We start from the raw sequence: 15,177 nt of genomic DNA, 5'->3' as shown, positions 1-15,177 counted from the left end.
AAAGAATGATAACTATACATTTATGTTTTAAACTAACATGTGAAAAACGTCCAGCTTACAGCGTCACAAAAATATAAAAATAAATAAAATGTAAAACATTAAATCCTACAACATTCCCTTGGATATCAGTGATACGAAGCGTCTTTGAATCTTTCTTAGCGGTGAAAAATGATGCAGTGATGATATTTCATATCATATGCCAAATATGCTTCTCCTTGCAAATTAATAATACAATCTTATTGTCTTAACTAAGCAGTGAAAGACCCGCGTTAAATAAAATTGCATGTCCAAACAAAAGAAATTTCCCCCTCTAATATGATACATGTATAAGAGAGTTCCTCTTTATCAGCATATGCGTTTGAGACCTAGAAGTAAGTAAGAGACCCAACCTAAATATGAATGGTATGAAAACTTGCAAATGGAGCTGATATTACACTTTAACCTAAGAGTACATAAGAGACCTAAAACATCCGTAATTTTATAATTTGCTAGCATAAAATGAGCATGACAATACAATTTAATATTAAAATATTTTTTAAATCAACTTCTATAAAGTGTAAGATATTTGTACCGGCTTTGGTTACTTGGTATCTTCAATGAAATAAAAGAAGCTTAAATAGTAGATGATATCCACGTAGTAAAAGATAGGTAATGGATCAATTATTAGTCATGGTATCTTTAAATGAAAAATGTAGATGAGTTCCTATGCACTAAGCTCTCTTATACCAAGATAATCTTTAGAAAACTCGACAATTTAGTCATCGCAATCACATATGTGCATATGAGCCACATCTTCTTGCAAAAATTGGACTTGTACCTTTCTGGAATACCAAAACTTCTTCATTTGCATGAATGATAAAATGCATGCAATGAAAATTTGTGTAGTCCCAACACATATAGATATAGTGACGCGTCCCACAGGAAAAAAATTATATTATTGTATTGCTCTCTAAACCGCTTTTTTTATTGCTTAAAAATAATCTATTGAAATCAGAAAATGGAAGATTATAGGTGAATTTTAATAAGCCAGTTCCGCGTTGCTTGTTTTGAGGCTTCTTAAATTTCAGTATTAGCAAGATGGTTGACCATGTATAAAGAATTTAGGATGATCTTTTAAGAGAATACCTATTTTTAGATGTCAACTGCATATAACCATTATTTGACTATGCATGAAGAATTTAAGGAAAAAAAAATACTCACTTTGTAAACCATCAAAAGGCTATAAATATGAAGAGATGTAATTTTAAGTTTCACATGATACAAAAAAATTGAAGTATAACATATACACATAATCAAGAAACTTTAATCCATTTTATACAAACATATACATGACTCTGATCCAACAAAGAGTATGAACTCTCTAACATCAATAGCAATACAGTTAAAAAATGCTATTTACCGACCCGAGTTAAGTGCATAACAATGGAACCATAGTTTTCTTCGTCATTTATTTTCTCTCCGTGTAAACCCTCTGATTTTGGCCCGAAGAAGTCAAAGTCTAATTAGACAATTTCATGTCCAGAGAAAAATAAAAAATTTAGTGTAAAAAAATAGAAATTAAATGATATGGTATTAAAAAGAACCTAACATAAGAATAAAAATGAATAGATATCAATATCAAATCTAATCAGTATCTTTTGACTGCAAATGAAAAAAAATCGAGATAACAAAATACAATATTAATGAAAAGTAGTAAAGAGAAATTAACCTGCATAGGTGACACAAATATTAGGCGCGAGGCACCCTTAATCTATTGATATTAAACAAAAAATTAAAGAATAAAACTAACAAAAATTGTCTCAATCAAGCAAAACAATAGAGAATCATACCTTGAGAATAGAGGTGTGCAAAGGATGAAAAGCAAACAAAAATTAACAAAAACTAAAGAGAAAAGCTAACAAAAATTATCTAGAGAAATTAAACTGCATAAATGACACAAATATTAGGCGCGACGCAGCATGAATCCATTGATGTTAAACAAAAAATTAAAGAGACAAGCTAAAAAAAATTGTCTCAATCAAGCAAAATAACAGAGAATCATACCTTGGAAATAGAGTTGTGCAAAGGATGAAAAGCTAACAAAAATTAAAGAGAAAAGCTAACAAAAATTATCTCAATCAACCAAAATAAAGGAGAATCATAGCTTGAGAATAGAGTTGTGCAAAGGATGAAAATCGAACAAAAATTAAAGAGGAAAGCTAACAAAAATTATCTAGAGAAATTAAACTGCATAAATGACAAATATTTTAGGCACGAGGCACCATGAATCCATTGATGTTAAACATAAAATTAAAGAGAAAAGCTAACAAAAATTGTCTCAATCAAGCAAAATAACAGAGAATCATACCTTGGAAATAGAGTTGTGCAACGGATGAAAAGCTAACAAAAATTAAAGAGAAAAGCTAACAAAATTTATCTCAATCAACCAAAATAAAAGACAATCATACCTTGAGAATAGAGTTGTGCAAAGGATGAATAGAGTTGTTGATTTAGAATAAAAGAAGCGGTTTGACATTAAATGGGAGGAATAACTCCCAAATAGATGACATTTAAAATTTTTAATTTATTGTCTTAAATAAAATTAATATGCGAATTAATCTGGACCCTTCTTTATATGCCTAAAATGTGGATTGAAAATCTTAAATATTTAGATCAATCTGGACCATTCTTTATATACCAGAAATGTAATTGAAAAACTTAAATATGTATCTCAATCTGGGCCATCCTTTATGTGTCCAAACTGTAGATCTTCGTCCATAAGGAAAAATACCATTGTCCCTTATAATATAGATATACACAAAATCAGATTCCGTGAACAATCCGGTTGTACGTGTCTACGGAAAATCCGATTCTCGGACCAATCGGTATATACATATATACACAAAATCCGATTCCTTTAATCGTTATTTGGGAATTTATATAAATCGGTTGTAAAGAAACAAAATCACAAACTTTTTTTTGAATTTTATAATCGGCCTATGTTTTAAATTTTATAAACCGATTCGAGAATGTGTTGATTTCTTTTTTAAGAAAAAGTTAAGGAAAAAAAAAATCTTCATGTTTTGATGAATCAAGATTAGTTGTTTTCTAATTTAACTTGATTAAACATCAATTAACCATCCGATTAACACTAATTAATCAGGAGTATATTAATCATTATACAAAATATTTGAATAAGGGGTGTTCTTTTTTACCTTTTAATGATCCTTTTTGTCTTCTTGTACCAGGCCCCAGTTAAATGGGATAGGCCCCAATTTAGCAGGGTTTTTAATTTGGCTTATTTTATCTCTTTTTCAAAATGTAACAATTTTTGGGCAATAAAATCATGTACTAATAAATTTTGAACTCAAATCATCGATATCATCACCTAATAACTTTATCACTTAACTGCAGCATAATATTTAAGCACAGGAGAATTTGGACTTTGCCACGGACTAAGGTGCATCTGAGTCAAAAAGTCATCGATGACTCCTGAAATGAATTTGTATTTGGCTTACCAAATTCTAAAGATGACTTTTGAAATGAATTTTGCTTATCAAACTCCAACCAAAACCAATGGTGCTGGACTAAGATCTTGCTAGAAAAGATCGATTGGATTAAGGATTTAATAATAAGTTGGTACAAAGTACCTTCTAATCTAATTTTGTAAATTTGTGCTCTTACCGTTAACATGTCAATACCTCTGTTCATATTTACTGAAATTCTAAAAACATAATAATGTTAAAAATAAAAACAATTTCAAATAAAAAATCGAACTAATGACGTGTAGATTATTCGTCGGTTTCATCGAACGATCACAATTCTGATTTAATTCTAAATCATACAATTTAAGATAATATTAGTTCAGTGACTAGTCACTACCTAACCAGAAGTACTAGAGTACAAAACAAGAGAGCATTATAGAGTTGATTTTATTCGTAAAATCGTCACTGATAGCACCATTTCAACGGCTACTCCCATCTCTTTCTTGTGCTTGTATTTGGCGGTTCAACTCCTATATCTTCTTCTCCTTCTATGTTTTTATGTTTAGGTATATGACTATTTCAGTTGTTGAGTATTAAATTTCTTAGAAACTAAGTTCACTTGTTTTCCAAGTACTCTTAAATTTAGAAGACAAGTTTTAGACTACACATATTTTGCCGTATGTTTGTTTTTCCTCGTGAATTTTGTGCCTACGCTACTACTGTCTTGTTGATTGGGAAAGGAGTTTGCAGTTCTTGTCTTTCTTGTCTGATTTGATTTCGAAGAACTTTTTTTTTTTGGTTGTTTTCGAGTTTCGGTTTCATGTCAGTCTGTCTTGAGAGTTTTCTAACAGAAGGAATTCAAGCTTCTGTTCATTGAGTTCCGTCATGCCTTTTGGGTTAGTCACAGCATGGAAAAGGAGGCTATCCAAGTCATCTGATCAGAATGATCCATGTATAGCTCTTCTTCTTATTCTTCTTCTGTTCTTTTCTTGTGTTCGGTTTGTTTATTGATGTGGTTCAGTGACTCATATGTGGACTTGATTACAGGGAAATATAAGTCTTTGGAATACTGGCAATTAGATGATCCAAGACCATCAGCCAAAAGACGACAAGGGTCGTCAGTGTTCACCCTAAAAGAAATGGAGGCAGCAACAAGTTCATTTAGTGATGAGAATTTACTTGGGAAAGGAGGATTCGGAAGGGTTTACAAAGGAACTCTATCGTCAGGAGAGGTATGAAATGGAATTTTAGATAAACCATCTATGATTTACTACAGAACAGAATAGCTAAGAACAAGCACTATAATTTAAGTTGTTGTGTCTTAAGAAGCAATGTGAACTTCAATTTTTCATTTGAAGGTTGTGGCAATCAAGAAAATGGAGCTCCCATCATTTAAATCAGCGCAAGGTGATCGGGAACGTGAATTTCGTGTAGAAGTTGATATCCTGAGCAGACTGGAGCACCCAAATCTGGTTTCCCTGATAGGCTATTGCGCTGACGGAAAGCACCGCTTTTTGGTCTATGAGTTTATGCAACATGGGAACTTAGAAGATCACTTGAATGGTTAGTTCATCAATATACTACAACAAGAGTATGTACTGGTCCTTATGGACCATATCAATCTTACTTGTCAGTGTACAAATTTTTGCATCTATCCAATATCTTAGAATGCTTATTTTTGGTTTAGGAGTTAGTGAAGTGAAGATGGACTGGTCTCAGAGGCTTAAAGTAGCACTTGGAGCAGCAAAGGGGCTCGATTATCTTCATTCTGGTTCTGCATTAGGAATTCCTATTGTTCATAGAGATTTCAAATCTACCAACATCCTTTTAAGTTCAACCTTTGAAGCAAAGGTAAAATGCTTACATGACTTGGGGTGAAAACAGTATTTGTTTTTCATGACTGAAAACTGTTCTTGTTCTCAGATATCTGATTTCGGTCTTGCTAAGATGATGCCTGAAGGTCGCGAAATGTATGTGACAACCAAAGTTTTAGGCACTTTCGGCTACTTCGATCCAGAATACACATCAGTGCGTGTCTTTACCTGTTCAAAACTTGATGATATATCTTACCGACTTAACCTTCTAATTTGTCTGTCAGTTGTTAGAATATTCTACTAACGAATAAGTTTTTTGAAACCTGATTTTGTACACAGACAGGGAAGCTGACTCTTCAGAGTGATGTTTACGCATTTGGAGTTGTTCTTCTTGAGCTCTTGACTGGACGCAGGGCACTCGACTTGCACCAGGGACCGAGTGATCAAATTCTTGTACTTCAGGTATACAATGAGACAAACCCTCCCTATCATCAACAGATTCTCTTATATCTTGGTATGTTAAACTGTAACTATCAAAATGTAGACTGACACCAGGCCAATAACAATATGTACTTTGTTCCCAGGTTAAACATATTCTAAATGAACGAAAGAAATTGCGGAAGGTTATAGATCCAGAGATGAGTCGGAGTTCATACACCATGGAGTCGATCACCAAGTTTGCCAACTTGGCAGCTCGCTGTGTTCGTGGTGAGAGCACCGAAAGACCTTCAATGGCAGAATGTGCTAAGGAACTTCAACTAGTCATATTTGTAAATAGAAAGGCCACATGTAAGGGGAAGAGAACAGTTTGAAAGTTTGTGTTGTTGGTGCAAAGTATTTGTTTATTGGATGCATACTGGAAGTACATAAAAATTTAATTACAAATAACTCAACAGTTTGTCTGTTCAAGTGTAGGAAACAAAATTATCTGATTCTTTTTGTTCTTATTTTTTGAGTCTTGTTTTGAGACTTTATAATATAGAATATCAAAGATGAATATGTCATACATTCCAAGTATTTCTAAGATAGTCTTGTATTAGCTACCTATTTCTAAGATGAATATATCATATGTTCCAAGTATTTCCAATTAGGTTTTCATTATACGATGAAATAAAGAATATCAAACTATACTTCAGAATTTACAGCAAAAAGACTATGTGAAAGGTACATAATAGAAGTAAACAGTTACAAAGAAGAAAACGAGAATTGCCAAATGTGGTTGTGAATGAAAGAACTTCAAGTAGTTAAGGCAAATACCTTCAAGTTTGCAGAGCATACACGGATTTCTGAGGATCCTTTCATAACGGAAATTCATGAAGAGGATAATCTTCAGAGCTCGAGGTATCTGATTCTGATGATGGGATGCTGTAAATTGGCAGTTGTTTGCACATCAAGTGTTTTCGTCGTTGTAGTAGCAATAGGACTAAGATGCTATCTGTTTTGATGATATTGTAACCAGCTTTGGTATACATACTGAATGGAGCCGTGTCGATCATTCTGCAGTGCAAGTACACTTCTCTCGAGGAATTACGCATCTGAGGTATCAGTTCTTCACTTGCCTTCAAAAGATGCCAACCAATTCCCTTCCTGAAAATTTCGAAGGTAAAAAACATTTAAAACTGAATAACATTTGATTATAGCTACTTGATCATATAACGAAGCTTGGTAGAGCCATACTTTTGTTAATAAACTACTTCACACTCCTTTAAGTGGACACACATTACTATGCTGGAGGGTACAAATACAAATTAAACAGAATTTTTTGACCTATGCAAGATACCCCTTATTGTTTAGGATTGCCACTGGTTACTCATGTTTTTCGCCTCTCCTTTTTAATGCTCAGTAAATCAGTGCCTACCCAAGCTTGAGCAGACCCGACTTACAACTTCTTCCTGTGAGCTGAGCTATAAGAATGAATTAACATGACGAAAATGTGTCTAAACATCCTACATCAGCACCCAATCTATTGTTCTTAACATCTTTAATTGAACAACATGTATATTTTCTTTCCAACAAATACCAGCCTCGTCTCTCCTAATAATATTGAAGACACAAAAGTTCCAAATACAACACCAATGTGTTCGATAGAACCAATTCTAACCCAGATTTATTTCTCCTAACATGACAACAAATTTAGCTCTTCAATAACCCCCCTATGATATAAGCAAGAGCAACAGGAAGCCATAAAAATGAGACACAATTCATCAAATTGCAGAAGGATAGTGAACGTTGCATACCTTCTAAGTTGCTTCTTGACTGTCATATTACAGATATATGGTGAATCTTTAGGTGGAGTTGGTGATGGAGGATTAGTGTTAGACCCCTTTTTATTAAAAGAAACCTCCACAGTCCCCGCCAATTCCTCTTCTTCACCATCTTTCCCTCTATAAAACCCAACTAAAAATGCTGTATTCGGCATTAAACCTCGTCTCTCAATCATATACTGTTTAATCAAGAACCCTAATACATTCACATATCGTAATGGCAACATCATAGACTCGGCAAAAGATTCTGCAAGCAAACAAACAGTAATATCCATTTCATCTTCTTCCATAACTTTAGCAAACAATGACCCATGTTCAAATTCATGAACATATCCATAATTCTTGAGGATTTGAAACTTATCTAGCTCCGGGGTAGTGAGAAAAATACTTGATTTTGGAGGGGTGTCATCAAAATATGATTCTGAAGGAGATTGAGATGATGAACAAATATGAAACGTGGAGTTATGACGGTGGAATTTGTGAAGAAGAAGATATGGGTTTGAAGATTTTGATAATTTGTGGTGTGATTTGGAGAGATGGGTGTTTGTGTAATAGAAAGATTTGTGCTTTTGAGTGTCTAATGATGAATAAAGAGAGAAAGAGCAAGAAATGGTTGCAGCCATGGAGAGTGAGATTCAAATTTCTTCACTTATTTCTTCCACTCCATAGATCTAAATGGACTGTTATGAACAAACTGTTGGTAATCAACTCAAATGGATTGTTTTACGAGAAAAAACTCAAATGGGGTTCAAATATTTGACGCGTCATGACTTTGTATAAGAATTTCGATGCAAGGATTGACACTCGATGAAAAGGGTTGTAGTTTTTGCTACCACAGCTTTGATTAAAAAGGACAAAAAAAAAAAAAAAAAAAAAAAAAAAGAGATATTGCATTAAAAAGATTAAGACTCAGAAAAGCATATGGGGATAGCCTAGTTGGCCAGGAGTCTGATTCTCAAGTAGGAGGTCAGCAGTTCGAGTCTGATGTTGCTCAGGGGGAGTAAGCCGGTGGCTACTCTGCCAAGGGGCAGGAAGACTCGGAAAGAGTAAGGTTACAGATAGAGTAGAGTCATCTAATCTGGGGTTGAGAGAGTTTTTGATATTAGATTTATCCACTAGAAGATGTTTCATACTAAAGACTGGCGGAGAAGTTTCCCATTCAACATTTGAATTCAAAGGCCTAACAGACTTTGCTAAAATATCCGCTACTTGATTGCCAAATCTAGGAAAATAAAGAAACCCAAAAAGTTGCCGTTCTCGCAGAGATGAGCTATTCTATTTGCTTCATTAAAACATGCTTTAGCTCTCCAGAAGATGTCTGCATTTTTGTCATTTATGTAATTAAAGATACTCTCACAGTCTCCTTCTATGCTGAAGTTCTGAAGTTGTTTTTCTTTAGCCCAAATTTCCGCCTTGCAACACTCTTATAGCCTCTGCCTCTTGTGGGTCAGAACCTGCTTCTTGCGCTGCTCTTCCTCCTTCACAATCTCCTGTATCATTTCTCAAGATAAAAGCATAAGTAGATGGTAATGATTTGGAGATCCAAGATGCATCTACATTGATCTTTAGTGTATCTGTATTCGGGGCTTTCCAAGTAGGGTATAATTTCTTCTTTTGCACCTGTTTAGACTTAGCAGTTTTTTCTTTTCTTGTAGACCAAAGTTCTCTGTGTTTTGTATTTCTAAGGCTAGAATATTAGCATTGTTAGTTTTGTTCTTAAAGATTCTATCACACCTTTCTTTCCATAAAAACCACATCTTAATGAGGAGTAATTCAATAGAAATGTCAGTCCAGGGGTTAGACATCCATTTATTGCATAGATTTAGAATCATATTTGACGTATCTAGATTGAGAGTGATAGGGTTAGGAGAAGAGTTTCATACTGTCTTAGCATATGGACAATGAAAAAGAAGGTGTTATGTTGTTTATATTTCATTCTTACACATAGTACGGAATGGGGTGACATCCTTTACTTTATCAGTAAGTTTGGCATTAGTAGGAAGATCATTTTGTAAGCATTTCCATAAGAAAAGCTTAATTCTTTCAGAAATATTTAGCCTCCACATAGATTTCCAGAAAGATTCTGGCAAAGATAAGCTGACTATATCCAGACCACTTTCATTCAGTTTTTCATACATAGATTTTACAGTTCACCAGATTTAGTTAGAGTCCACCGGAGTTGATATTTTCTAAGGTTTTGATTATTATCTTTAAAAAGATAATTTTGACTAATTTTATGTCCAATATCAGCAGGAAAGGTCGAAGAAAGCAAATAAGTATTCCATGTACCTGTTTCTATATTAATCAAGTCTGAGACCTTAACCAAGTGACTGTTACTAGAATTATTAAGGTTATGAATATTTTATTTTAATCCTGGTATCCAGTTATCCTTCTAGATATTAATATCATGTCCATTGCCTACTTCCCATACACTATATTTTTGCACTAGTTCTAATCCTTGTCTGATGCGGTTCGAAGTCCAAGATCCCTTTACCGAGGTTTTAGTTCTAAAAGGCGATTTGTTTCCAAAGTACTTTGAACCCATAATTTTTACCTAAAGAACATCTGGTTCTTTTAACATTCTACAAGCAATTTAAGTTATCATTGCAAGAATAAACTTGCGAGCATCCCTAAATCATAGACCTCCTCTAAGAATAGGTTTACAAAGGGTTGGCCATGCCTTTGGGCAGTAAACTTTACCTTCAGCATCCTTGCCCCACCAAAAGTCTCTTTGAATGACATTTATTTTATTTGTTATTTGCTTTGGTAGGAGAAAGCACCCCATTAGATAAGTTGGGATATTAGATAGTACTGCTATGTTCAGAACTGATCTACAAGGCTGAGCAAGAACTAAGCTTTTCCATCCTTTAGACTTGGTTCCATTCTTTCCAGAATTGGAGTGAAAGTTTTGACTTTTCCATGAAAAGTGGAGCTCCTAAGTATGGGTCTCTGATATTTATATGTTTTATCTTTGACATTTTAGACATCATTCTTTGATGTTTTGGTTCAACTTTCCTACTAAAGAACACACCAGATTTTTCAATGTTTATTAATTGGCCCGAGGATTTACTAAAAGTTGTTATTGTGTCTAATAAATTTCTACATTATAATAAGTCAGTTTCACAAAGAGCAAACTATCATCGGCAAAAAAAAGGTGGGATATTGGTTCACTTTTGGGGGTTATCTTAACACCATGAAGAGTCTTATTTTGTTCCTGAGTTAGAAGAAGTCTAGAGAATATTTTCATACAGATTATAAATAAGTATGGTGATAAGGGATCTCCTTGGCATTAACCTCTAGTAGGTTTAAAGTCTTCGCCAGGTGTTCCATTTAAAAGGAAAGATGTTACACCATAGCTTGGTTGAACCCATCAAGCGTTGGTATGTCAAGTTTGGTTGTCATATTTTAGTGAACCAAAACTCATTTAAAGAGTCGCTTGATTATGTACTAGAGTCAACTTCGTATAGGTTAGCTTGAAAGTATTAGGATATGAGACATTACAAGTATTGCGAAGACTTGAAGAAGTGAAGAAGTAAGGAGCTACAACGACAACATCATCCTTCCACTTGAGGTTAGTGATATTTGACTTGAACTGTTTCATTCCCTAACGTATCTTTCAAGTCGTGCATGTTGAAAACATAACTGCGAAGCATGAATGATTACATTCTAGTTAGACATAGTATTAAGGAATACAATACGAAGTATAATGCTTATCTTTTGAACTTAGTATATAATACATCGACATAATCTTTTGAATGCTATTGTGATTATGTATGGGTATGAGGTGAAGATTTCATCCTAGGAAACAATGTTTTACATTAGTTTAAAGGAAGTAAAATTCATGAACTTGTTTCGTGAATCGAAAGGGAAATCGCTAGGTTTATTGGTATGGTTATTCATTGCATATCTTTTGAACTACCAATGTGTATGATTAGTATAACCGCTCATGACTTGTTTATGTTCTTGGTAAAACTATTCGCAAGGCATGACTTTTGTATTGGTATGACTTTTATAAGTGTACCGATCTTAGTGAAAGGGGAACCGATCCTATGGACATGTGCATCAAATATAAGTAGTTACCATATGTATGTGGGGAACCGATCCTAGTACCTAGTAAACCTAATTTTTGGGAACGCTAGTTTGACTATGCACAATACTCGCATGGAGGTAGAACCGAAACTTGTTTTGGTAGAACCGTGAAACCCATGATTTGTGATTGAGTGTTCTTAATCAATCACATAGTTCTTGAAAGTCAGATGAACCAATTCTAAACTCGTTAGGAAGTGTGGCAAATCGGTTTCAAGATTGTAAGTATGAAAGAGGACTTACAAAGTAAATATGTCGACATACTTTGAACATGTGCAGTAACGCTTATCTTTTATTGTTCAAAGATATTCCTTAATAACTAAAGGAAAATCCCGGATCGAAATATAAGTTGAGAATCTTTATATTAAGGTTTTTAATTTTATTTTTGGAAAATGAAAATTGGCAATGTGCATTTACTAATTGGAGATTTTCTAAGAGATTTTGGGTCAATGTTTGGACAAAGCATTTCCAGGAATTATGGAAACCGAATCTGGAATATATTGCATATCTTGAGAATATTTTCGGTTTTGGAAATTCCTTGGTTTCCAAACTTCCTTTATCTATAAATATCAAAGTTTGGATTTCTAGCAAACTAATCCTCAGAGCCAGCAAACCTACCTAGTTGTGTTGTTACTGGTGGAGTCGCCTATTCGGAGAGGAAAGTAACCTAATTAGGCGAAATCTCTTACGGCCGCTCAGTTTAAAGACTACTTTGGGATTGAGAAGCTCTATTAGTACCGTTGGTGGGAAACTAGATAATTGCGGTTTATTATTAGTTTTCGATTGATTTGATTGACTAACGGTTGTTGAACTTTGATTGCACCTAGTTTGTTTATGCTTTAGAAACTTCTCTTCTGATATAAGATTCACTCAAACTAGATCAAAGTTTCGACGGGGATCTTTAGACTATTTGTAGATATAAAGACGTCTTGTGATAATCCATTGTTAAGATACTCCGTTCTGTGCGTGATTGATCACAAGAGATTCAAATTGATTGTGTGATGTGATTTGTAGATAGTGGTAAAAGTGGTTCGATTCTCAGACTTGTGAAGGATATTAATTAGACTTAAATTCTAATACTAAAATAGAAAACTCACTAAAAATTATAGCAAACTCAATCAAAGTTGGCATCAATACTAAAAGAACACTGAGGCTAAGATTCCACTATTTTCCAAATTCAAAGTGATTTAATCCAATATTTATATTCATGCAATTTTTTTTCGTTCAATTTGATTCTAAACTATTGCAACAGGTAGATTCTCAAAATAACAAGTGTAAATCCGAAGCATAGAACATCAAAAACCTAGGTCCAAGCATGCTCTATCAAAATAAATAACAATTGCTTAACAAGAATCATTCAAACAATTTTCACTCAAGGCAAAACAATCATAAAAATAATTGCGATAAATAAATAAATAAGAATATACCACTTTTTGTTGGAAAAAGAGCTTCCTCTATCACCTCAGCAATGGGGTTTAGGTCCTCATATTAACCATGTTCTCAAAATATGTTTTTATAGCTCAAAAGTTTACAAGGAGGTGAAAAAATGATAACACGGCCGATTCGCAACAGTGTGAAGGTGTTGCAGAATCTCTGTTACAAAGAGGAAACAATAGCTAAAGACCTAATGCAATTACTGTTGATAAACGATAGATGGGTGCTGCTGTTGAATAACGATAGTGTTCTGCGACAGATACTTGTGCGTCAATGTTCTTCGTGTTCTTCCTCTTCAGCAGCAGCAGCAGAATATTGTATTTTTCTGCAACTCGATCTCTAGAGCTCTATGGTGTTCTAAACTTCTCTGAAAGGCTTCGACCCCCTTCTATGAGTTATCCCCAACTCCTTTTATAGGCCAAAACTCGATTAAATATCTCCCAAATCTTCCAAAATATCTTCCCCTCTCTTCACGGCAAATTTGCGGCAATTTCTTGTTTTAGAATTTCTACACGTTTCTGAGCTTTCCTTTTTATTCTAAACTCTTCCTTAGATACAAATCTTTGGGAAGGTTCATGGCACTTTAATCTCTCTAAAATTCCCTAAAACAGATCACACACGTGACTTTCCATATATTTCTGTTGTGATAAAAATCTGTCGATTGAGCCCAGTCTAATCGACTTCAACATCCATATCTGATTCCTAGACCCATAAGGAGTCTATCCTATGAAAATCAGAGGTTTAATTGATCTCAAACTCCTCCAAATCAAGAACCCTAATCTGTTCTTCACTGCCAAAAAATTTCCCGCCAATTTTGAGGATTTGAAACCGTGAAGAAGGGGCGCCCCCTATCCAGAGTAGGGGTGCCTTTAGCAGCTGCCTTAAGGGGTGTCCTGGGGGTTCCCCTTATCCAAACCGTGGGTTCGAATAGCATGTGTCCTCCGGGTGCTTTCCGACAACTTTTCGAGCCATTTTTTTCCAAAAATGTTTATTGGCCAAAAATACCTACAAATAAATAAAACACGATAATAAGTACAAAAATGAGCCTAACAATATATAGAATCGAGACAAATCGGACACAAAAATGTGTCTAAAAAATAATCCCAAACCTATTATTTGCTAGTCCTCGAGCAAAAATAAAATAGAAATAAAATCCTAACTCACTGTCGCAGGCATCGTCGATTGCATTTAGCGTATGCAATAAGCCTTTAAACCCCTAGGTGTCCCTAGTGGCCGAGTTATAGTCTCGGGAGGGCTTACCAGAGGTATACCCACAAAACCTTTACTCCAGATTCTAGCTATCTACGCAGAACCTTGGAAGGAACTAAAGAATCTCCTTGGTTGGCATACTTATTGACTACAGGAGGAAGTACCCTGATGCGAAATTCCAATTGTTGTACACGAGTTCGCACTCAAGCATACTAAAATTCATATGAAGTGACAGATCTCTACTCAGATAGTCGCACTACAGACATCAATATCCGGAGTCAAAACTAATCACATGGATAGATCAAGAAGATGGATATAGAGAAAAACATAGATGGTTTTGATGTTTACTAGGAAACGGTGTTTCTCATATCTGTCTGAAGGCCTCCGCCAAAATGAACCTATCCTAATAGACTGGGATACTAGTATGACTAATATCAACACACTCGCATATAAAAGGGAACCAGTGATTGATAATCCTAACTCTAGGTCAACACAACTGGCATATACAAGGGTTCCAGGGGTCGACTTTATTGAATTTATTCCAGTTGGTCTGATGGTCTGGTCTCAGTTTCTCCTTTTTTTTTTTTTTTTTGTATCTCAATCACTCTAATTCACCCTAGCATTGGTAACAACTTGAATTGGTGAACCCCACCTAATCACTTAGAGAAACATAGTTTAAAAACAAAACAAAATAAAAACAGAAGTGAAAAGGACTCAACGAGATATGGTGAAACTATCATGTTATTTCTAACACCTGAGCTCTGTGCTTTTATGAATAGACTCTTTAGATGTTGCCATCTAGTCAGATTGGTTCCTCAACTCCTACAACCAAAATGCTTCCATCCACTTAGATTGGTTAGTGCCATCCTTAATAGGGATAAATTTCTAGGCTCTGGAGTTTATTTA

General features: G+C 34.5%; 2 protein-coding genes across 2 annotated transcripts; one reads left to right on the top strand and one right to left on the bottom strand.

Moving 5' to 3' along the window:
- The first annotated feature begins 4,000 nt into the window (after positions 1-4,000).
- On the top strand, positions 4,001-6,355 carry LOC113276395 (probable serine/threonine-protein kinase PBL28). The gene is made up of 7 exons (XM_026525999.1): positions 4,001-4,416; positions 4,512-4,696; positions 4,823-5,027; positions 5,152-5,315; positions 5,388-5,492; positions 5,618-5,740; positions 5,863-6,355. Exons 1-7 carry the CDS (start codon positions 4,350-4,352, stop codon positions 6,088-6,090), a joined length of 1,077 nt encoding a protein of 358 aa, XP_026381784.1. The 5' UTR covers positions 4,001-4,349; the 3' UTR covers positions 6,091-6,355.
- LOC113276397 lies at positions 6,348-8,367 on the bottom strand. Its single transcript, XM_026526000.1, has 2 exons — positions 7,516-8,367; positions 6,348-6,865 (listed from the first exon to the last, which is right to left on the bottom strand). The coding sequence occupies exons 1-2, from the start codon at positions 8,163-8,165 to the stop codon at positions 6,577-6,579; spliced, it is 939 nt and encodes a 312-aa protein (XP_026381785.1). The 5' UTR covers positions 8,166-8,367; the 3' UTR covers positions 6,348-6,576.
- Positions 8,368-15,177: the final 6,810 nt, after the last annotated feature.

This window comes from Papaver somniferum, chromosome 4 (genome assembly GCF_003573695.1).
Source record: "Papaver somniferum cultivar HN1 chromosome 4, ASM357369v1, whole genome shotgun sequence".
NCBI lineage: Eukaryota > Viridiplantae > Streptophyta > Magnoliopsida > Ranunculales > Papaveraceae > Papaver > Papaver somniferum.
Note: the sequence above shows the minus strand (reverse complement) of the source record. Positions and strands in the feature narration are given on the sequence as shown.